The sequence below is a fragment of the Manis pentadactyla genome, chromosome 10 (assembly GCF_030020395.1).
Source record: "Manis pentadactyla isolate mManPen7 chromosome 10, mManPen7.hap1, whole genome shotgun sequence".
Taxonomy (NCBI): domain Eukaryota; kingdom Metazoa; phylum Chordata; class Mammalia; order Pholidota; family Manidae; genus Manis; species Manis pentadactyla.
Genome location: NC_080028.1, coordinates 104219734 through 104227233, shown reverse-complemented (window position 1 = coordinate 104227233; position 7500 = coordinate 104219734). Strand labels below are relative to the sequence as shown.

The window sequence follows — 7500 nt, the reverse complement described above, 5'->3', positions numbered from 1 at the left end:
TAAAGAGAGATGGGCGAGGAGCGCGGCCGGCGCCCGCCCCCTCCTCTGCCCTCCCCTCGGGCCGAATTGATTACAGCTCTGTATTCAGAAACACGCGCTGCGCACATTCCTCCTCGCGAACCCGGCAGAGAACGAGGCGCTTAAGGCTACGGGCAAAATCGAGTCGGACGGACAGAGTTTACATTTAGTATATTTATGGAGAAAGAAATTAAATTATGGCGAAAAGTAGTGCTCTTGGCCCCTGACCTCGGAATTAATACTTGCGGCGTTTTCCTAGTGCGACTGAGAAGGAGTGGGGTAAGGCCCCAAATCCCAGGCCTCCCTGTCGGGCCTGGCCCCCGGCCTCGGCACCTTTTCCTTCTCTGGAGCCAGGAGAGACAGGAGGGTAATGAAGCCCTAGTCGGCGGCCAGTGCACACTGGGGCAGGACCTGCCCGGGCTGCGCGCCCCGCGCCCCCGCCGCTGGGGCGGTTGTGTGCACCCACCCCCCCCCACACACACACACGTGGACAGGGAAGGACACCAGGACCCGCACGGGACAGGGACAGCACAGACACGCACAGGTCTGCCCTGCCCTCCGTCCCCTCTCCGGCGCGGCTCGGGGCTTGGCAGACTGGCCGAAGCCGCCTACACGAGCGGCCACTTGCCTGTCGCCTCGCCTGGGCGGAGAGGCTGCAGGCGGCCGGCTCGGGGACTGGCCCGCTCCGAGGCCCACGGGCGCTCTTCCTCTTGTCTTCGCGCGGAAGCGCCGGTCCCGTGCCTGCGGCCGCGGCAAAATGCACCCTCCCCATTGACAAACTTTTTGTTGTTTTTTTTACAAAGAATACTGTATATGTAATGATTTCTTTCCCTTCTGCCCAGTCCTAATTTGCTGCTTATTTAAGAATATGTCCTTTAATGATTTAGCTTTGAGTCTATCAATATTTTATAGTGCAGAAGGGAGTGACACTTCTCTGAGAACATAATTTAATTATAATAAATGGGTTGGGTACCTCGGCCCTATTCTTCAGAGGCGGAGTCAAAGAGAGATGTATTTATTTTTTTATTCGTGTGTAGGGGGCCTGATTCGCTGCCACCCCGAAGTTACTTTCCGTTCCTCCTCCCGCCCTTCCTCCCGCTGCCCCGGGCCCTGCGTTTGCTCGGGTAGGGGCGAGGTGGGGGGCCAGGGTGCCTCCTCAGCCACCCCGCCTCTGCTTTTATAGGCCGGGCTGCTGCCAATCAATCAGAGAGGGCATTAATTATGCCTTTTATCGACGGGGCGACATTCTGCGGGAGGCATTCCCTGTCGGAGTCCCTCCCCCTCTCCCGCTCGCTGGTCCTCCTCCCCCTGCTTCCTCCGCCGCCTGGAGCCGGAGAGGAGATGAGAAGCCTTTGTAGTTTTAAATTCAATGTGACAGTTTCGGAAAGAGCGGATGATGAATCTCCTATTATTGGATCAGTCTATTTGCCGCTCAATGTCTCTCTGTAATTGGAGCAACATCACTTTAAAGGTTCAGAGAGTACAGCATTTCTGGTGAAAAATCCCCACAACACGCCGGCGAATGTTTTAAAGGGAAATCTATTAGTGGTTTGCGGAGGGGCGGGGCGCCGGCGTGGGGCGGCGCGGGGGCCGCGGGCTGCCGGCCGCCCCGCCCGCCCCCACCACCCGCGGCCGCCCCCGCCCCGCGTCCCGCTCCCCGCCCGCCCCTGCAACCCGCCCCCCAATCCCCGCACCCCCGCCCCGCCCGCCCCGTCCCCCCCGTCTTGTTGTGACAGTCCCTGATACTGTTTATTGAGGTGCATGTCAGGTATAATTAGCAATCGATATGGAAAACGTTTCCTTGCACCCAGCACGCCTCTGACGTCAGAGCCGATTAGCGCTTCTTATTGGTCCCAAATTCCCCGGGCCGCGGCTAATTATCGGGAGCTTGATGTTGATAAAGTAAAGCGCCGGAGTGCGGGCGAAGCATGTGTAGGGCTCCGGGTCCCTGTCGCTGCCGCCGCCGCCCGCGCCTCCCGCCGCTGGCCCGCCCCGGCCCCGGCCTGCGCCTCCGCGCCCCGCCGCCGGCCCCGCCGGCCCCCCGCGCGAGATGATGGACGGCCGCCTCCTGGAGCACCCGCATGCCCAGTTCGGGGGCTCGCTGGGCGGCGTGGTGGGCTTCCCCTACCCGCTGGGCCACCACCACGTGTACGAGCTGGCCGGCCACCAGCTGCAGTCGGCCGCCGCCGCCGCTTCCGTGCCGTTCTCCATCGACGGCCTACTCAGCGGCTCCTGCGCCGCCGCCGCCGCCTCGGTGGTCAACCCCACGCCGCTGCTGCCGGCCGCCTGCGGGGTAGGCGGCGACAGCCAGCCCTTCAAACTGTCAGGTAGGCGGGGAAGGCGACGGTGCGGGCGGGAACCTTAGTCGGCGGAGGAGCCAGGGGTGCGGATGGCCGCAGAGCGGCGCCGGCTGGGGGCTGGGGCACTCGGTTCGGTTCCCGCTCTGCGCCAGGCACGGGGCGCGCAGACGCCCTCTCTGTGGCCGGTGGACCCGGGAGGCCAGCGGAAAGCAGGAGAGCGGATGTAGCCTGGGCTGGTGGTTGAGCCGTGCCGTGTCCTGTGCGTGCCCACAGACTCGGGGGACCCGGACAAGGAGAGCCCGGGCTGCAAGCGGCGGCGCACCCGCACCAACTTCACCGGCTGGCAGCTGGAGGAGCTGGAGAAGGCGTTCAACGAGAGCCACTATCCCGACGTATTCATGCGCGAGGCGCTGGCGCTGCGCCTGGATCTAGTCGAATCCCGAGTTCAGGTAAAGGCCTGCGGTCCCGCCGGGAGCATCGTCGCGCCGCTAGGCCTGCGGCGCCGGCCCCACGTTTGTTCTGGCTGTGAGACCGCGTTCCGGGGCCGAGCCCGCCTCGCGCCCGCCTGCGCAAAGGCGGCGGCAGCGGGGTTGCTCCGGGGCTCGCGCCTCCCGGCCAAGGCGATGGGAATCCCAGAAAGCCCAGGCGGCTGGGAAGAGCCCGGCTGCGGCCCCGAAGCATCCGAACAGTAGTAGCTGCGTCCGAGCCGGGAGCTGTGTAGTGGGGTCCGGGCGAGCATGCGAAGTGGGGTCTGGAAGGGCTGAGCGGGGAGACTGCGGGCGGGGCCCGCCGGCTGGGACATGGTGGGGCTCGGCTCTCCAGCAGCAACCAACACGTTTGTTTACCTTTCGCCGCTAAAATATTCAGATGGAAACATGTATTTACTCATCGCTTTTCAGAAGGGGGCAGCTGAGGAAGGGGAGGCGAAAACTTTATACATGGTGGGTCGGGGGGAATGGTGTCTGAGTCTTTAATACCTCGTTATAGCTTTTTCTTTCCCCTGTTTAATTTGGTTTCATTTGGAGGCCGCCGGCGATATCTCTTTAAAAATACAGTGTAAATTTGGTGGACTAAAAATTCAGGATGAATTACAAATAATGAGACGTTTCCTTGAAGAACAGAAATCTTTTTCCGGGGTCGGTTGCACTGGTGATGGGGCGGGCAGCGGCTGCGCGGGGCGGGGGGCTTTGAGGCAGAGGCTACAGGACGCCTGTTTAGCGGCAGTAGCTTTGTCTAAAAAGGTGTCTGCTCCCGTGCTTGGGTCTCCCCTCCTGACCTCTTCTGTTTGTAAATCCTCTTATCCAATTTGTTCTAAGTGTCCTAAGTGAAGTCAAGATCTCTTCATTTCTCCCCTAATACGATAACAAGTGATCTTGGTGACAAGGCAACCTGGAATTTGCAGCAAAGAAAGAAGTACTGAAAGAAAGAGAAAGAAAGGAAGAGAAAGAAAGGGCAAGTTACAGCCTTGGAGAGGCAGCAACTTAACACCCTCAGCTTGGCCCCAGCAAGGTTTTCCAGCCTCAGGCGAGACCTGCTGCTGGGCAGGGTCTCTCTATGGCCACAACAAAGACCTGGAATTAGCTGGGGTTTAACTGTGGCAGTCCCGAGCCAGGTGTGCTGTTCCCTGGAGTCCTGTGAGGCTGCGCAGGACAAGCCCTTGCAGAGAGGGTGGGAGAGACAGGATGGGCCCAGGCCTCTTTTCTGCAAGGCCTGGAAGCTGGCCTCTTGCTTCCTTGCCTGCCTTTCCCCTGGCCCCGGCCAAGCACAACTGGTTTGAGAGGGCTGCGTTGGTACCTGGCCTGGAGTCTCCAGGAAAAAAGGATGTGTGTGAATGTGTTGGGGGGACAGGCTACTGAAGGCCCCTGCCCCCAGTTCAGCTTCCTGGGCCTTTCTAGAAGCAGCACCCAGATTTCCCTTCATGGGAAACCTCCAGATCTGGGCTTTGACCCAGGCTCTACGGGGCTGAAGAGAGGTGTGGAGGGCAGCTGAGCCCAGCCACCCATGGTCATCGGGCCAGACATTCAGCGCCAGGCCAGGCGGGCTGCTTAGAACACGAGCTGTGAGAAGCCAGGAGAGGCAAGGAGGGGCCTTGCTCTCTGCCTCGAACAGGAACAGGAACCCGACGCCCTCGGTCAGGGGCCAGACCGGCCTTACCCAAGGAAGGGGCAGCTCTCAGTTCCCTGAGGTGAGAAGCCAGAGTGGGAAGCTGGCCGGGAAGCCCCCATCTACCTCTTTCTGGGTGGAAAAGATGTCCTCTGGAACCCGCGGCCTGAGTGCTGAAACCCAGCTCAGGGCCGGCGGGGCTGCTTGACTCGGCCCCAGCTCCCTGGCCGGAGGCAAGATTGTGCAGGCCTATGGGGGGGGAGTGGGGAGACCTTCAGTCCTCGCAGCGGCCCGCGGCTGATCGTTTGTGCCTTCCTTCCCCTGCCCGGCTGCTCTAGGTCTGGTTCCAAAACCGCCGGGCCAAGTGGAGGAAGAAGGAGAACACCAAGAAGGGCCCGGGTCGGCCGGCGCACAACTCACACCCGACCACGTGCAGCGGCGAACCGATGGACCCGGAGGAGATCGCGCGCAAGGAGCTGGAGAAGATGGAAAAGAAGAAGCGCAAGCACGAGAAGAAGCTGCTGAAGAGCCAGAGCCGCCACCTGCACTCGCCCGGCGGCCTGTCCCTGCACAGCGCGCCCAGCTCCGACAGCGACAGCGGCGGCGGCGGCCTGTCCCCGGAGCCCCCCGAGCCGCCGCCGCCCACCTCCGTGGCCAAGGGCCCCAGCGCGCACTCCGCCGGCGCCGCGGGTTCTGTGCCCGCACCGCCGGGCGAACCGCCCGCGCCCGGCACCTGCGACCTCGCCTTCTACCCCAGCCAAAGAAGCGGCGCCGGCCCGCAGCTGCGGCTAGGCCGCTCCGCGGACCCGGACGCGGCCCTGTGTGCGCCCGCAGCGGCGGCGGCGGTGGCGGAGCGCGGCGCCGCGGGCCCGCCCAAGGCCAGCCCGTTCAGCGTGGAGAGCCTGTTGTCCGACTCGCCGCCGCGCCGGAAAGCCGCGCCCGCTAACGCCGCCGCCGCCGCCGCGGGGCTGGACTTCGCGCCCGGGCTTCCGTGCGCGCCGCGGACCCTCATCGGCAAGGGCCACTTCCTGCTCTACCCCATCACGCAGCCGCTCGGCTTCCTGGTGCCGCAGGCCGCGCTCAAGGGCTGCGCGGGTCCGGAGCCGGCGCCCGCGCCCAAGGACGCGCCGCCCTCGCCCGCTGCGCCGCCCGCTCAGGCCGGCTTCGGGACCTTCCCAGGGCCCGGCGGTGCTCCGGACTCGGCCTTCGCGCGCCGCAGCCCCGATGCCGTCGTCTCCCCGGGGGGCCCGACCCCGGCGCCTTTCCGGGACGCGGCCGCGGCGGAGGGCGGCGGTGGGGACTGCGCGGAAGCGGGGTCCGCCTGCTCAGCGGCCCCGCCGCCGCCGTCGCCCGGGCCGGATCCTCGGGTTGCCAGCCCCGCCGGGGAGCCGGCCATCTGCGGAGCCCCGGAGCCAGGCAGCGAGGCCGGACCCAGCGCGCCGGATGGCGAGGAGGTGGACATGGACTGAGCGCGGCGGCGGCCGAGAGAAGCGCTCCGCCGGACCGGCCCCGCTCGCTCAGGCCCCGACTCACACAACGAAATCAGGTGATCGGCTTAGAAACACTGCTTTTTCCTCTTCTGTTTTCTTCCTTTTATTATTATTTTTTAAAGAAACGCTGTATCAATTCGGATCTAGGCAGCAACCGCAGGACTTGGGGTGACGCCCTCCTCCTCTCAAGGGAGAAAAACAAATAACAAAATACAAAACAAACCCACTCCCAAACCCACAACAAGAATCCTCAGCCTTGTAAAATGCAAAAATGTCTAAGAATATTTATATATGTACCATTTTTGATAAATAAAGCTGGTCAAACGCAAGCTCTCAGGTCCATCTTTTTCAAATTTCCGAGTGCCCAGTCCGGCCCCTCCTCCCCTCCGTTTTCCACTCCTCTCCCCGCGGGGGAGGGGGGCAGGAACAGACTCCTCACCTCCCCCGAGGTCCGCGCTTAATGCCTCCTTTTGTGTGCGTGTGTGTTTGTGTTTTCTGATTGAACAAATTTATGCATCCGCAGCTCCCCCTCTCCAGCCCTCCCCCGCGCTCCCCCTCCTCCCTGGCGCCATCCGCACGCGCGCACCCGCACACACATACCCGCGCGCACCCGCGCGCACCCCCGCGCACTGGCACTCGCCGGGGCGCGCGGCGCGGGGTGACGAAGCCGGGGGCTGCCAGGGCCGGGCCGCTGGGCTCCTGCAGAGTTTTGATATGAAAGTAATTATTTTCCGGTGGCTGCTGCGGGGACTGGGTTTCTTGCCCAAAGGGTTATTATACATTACCGATTTCTAGTGATATGAAATCACATAAACTTCCTACAATAATAGAATTAGCATGAAAGGCTGGGGTGTCAAATTGAAATTGGAGAATAATAGCGCCGGCAGCTGGGGGAGTTCGTGCGCATATTGGAGCGGAGATGGGGAATCGTGGGGCGGAATTTTCATGAGCTGCGCTCTTTGTCAGCGCTCTTGTAGCCGGCTATATTAAGATAGATGCCCAATGATATCCCTCATTGTTCTGTCGCTTATATTGATGTTGCTGCGTTATCAGCCTATTGATCATGTGTCGTCTGTAATAGGACAGGCGCCGCCAACGCGCCTCTTTACAAAAGCAGTGCACATTTGTTCTAATAGGGTCCGGGTCCCCAGGGGACCCTTCGGGGGCTTCAGGACATCTGCAGCGAAGAAATATTAGCAAACTTGGCTGGAGCCTGCAGCCAGCCCCTAGCCCCCTCCCCTGCCCGCAGCCGCCCCAACCCAGAGTGAGCCGCCACCAATCTCCCACCTCCCCCCAAAATCCCAGCCCACTCTCCTCAATTTTCCTGGGCCCTGGGTCCTCGGTGCGACAAAAGCCACCAATTCCCCAAGAAATTGGGATCCCAATTATTAAAACCATTAATTCCAGCGAGGCTGAGCACAGTAGAATTATGTTTACAGCCTCGTTAAATATCCCTGATCCCTCCTGGTCATCAGGCCTTTATTTGCAAATAAATTGGAAATAATCAGAAGGACAGCTTTCCTCCTCGCGCGGTCGCAAATGAATTTCGGAGCCCGAGTCCCTTTAATAATATTTACATAATTTTCGCT

The 7500-nt window shown here is 61.8% G+C and overlaps 1 protein-coding gene across 1 annotated transcript; it reads left to right on the top strand.

The window, feature by feature from the left end:
- The first annotated feature begins 1986 nt into the window (after positions 1-1986).
- On the top strand, positions 1987-6158 carry UNCX (UNC homeobox). Its single transcript, XM_036933055.2, has 3 exons — positions 1987-2345; positions 2592-2767; positions 4760-6158. The coding sequence occupies exons 1-3, from the start codon at positions 2069-2071 to the stop codon at positions 5888-5890; spliced, it is 1584 nt and encodes a 527-aa protein (XP_036788950.1). The 5' UTR covers positions 1987-2068; the 3' UTR covers positions 5891-6158.
- Positions 6159-7500: the final 1342 nt, after the last annotated feature.

Bases quoted from the DNA above. Each gene is read 5' to 3' on its own strand.
- UNCX (XM_036933055.2), top strand. From the start codon at position 2,069: ATGATGGACGGCCGCCTCCTGGAGCACCCGCATGCCCAGTTCGGGGGC. The intron at 2,346-2,591 runs GTAGGCGGGGAA...GCGTGCCCACAG, and splicing joins CCAGCCCTTCAAACTGTCAG to ACTCGGGGGACCCGGACAAG. The intron at 2,768-4,759 runs GTAAAGGCCTGC...CGGCTGCTCTAG, and splicing joins TAGTCGAATCCCGAGTTCAG to GTCTGGTTCCAAAACCGCCG.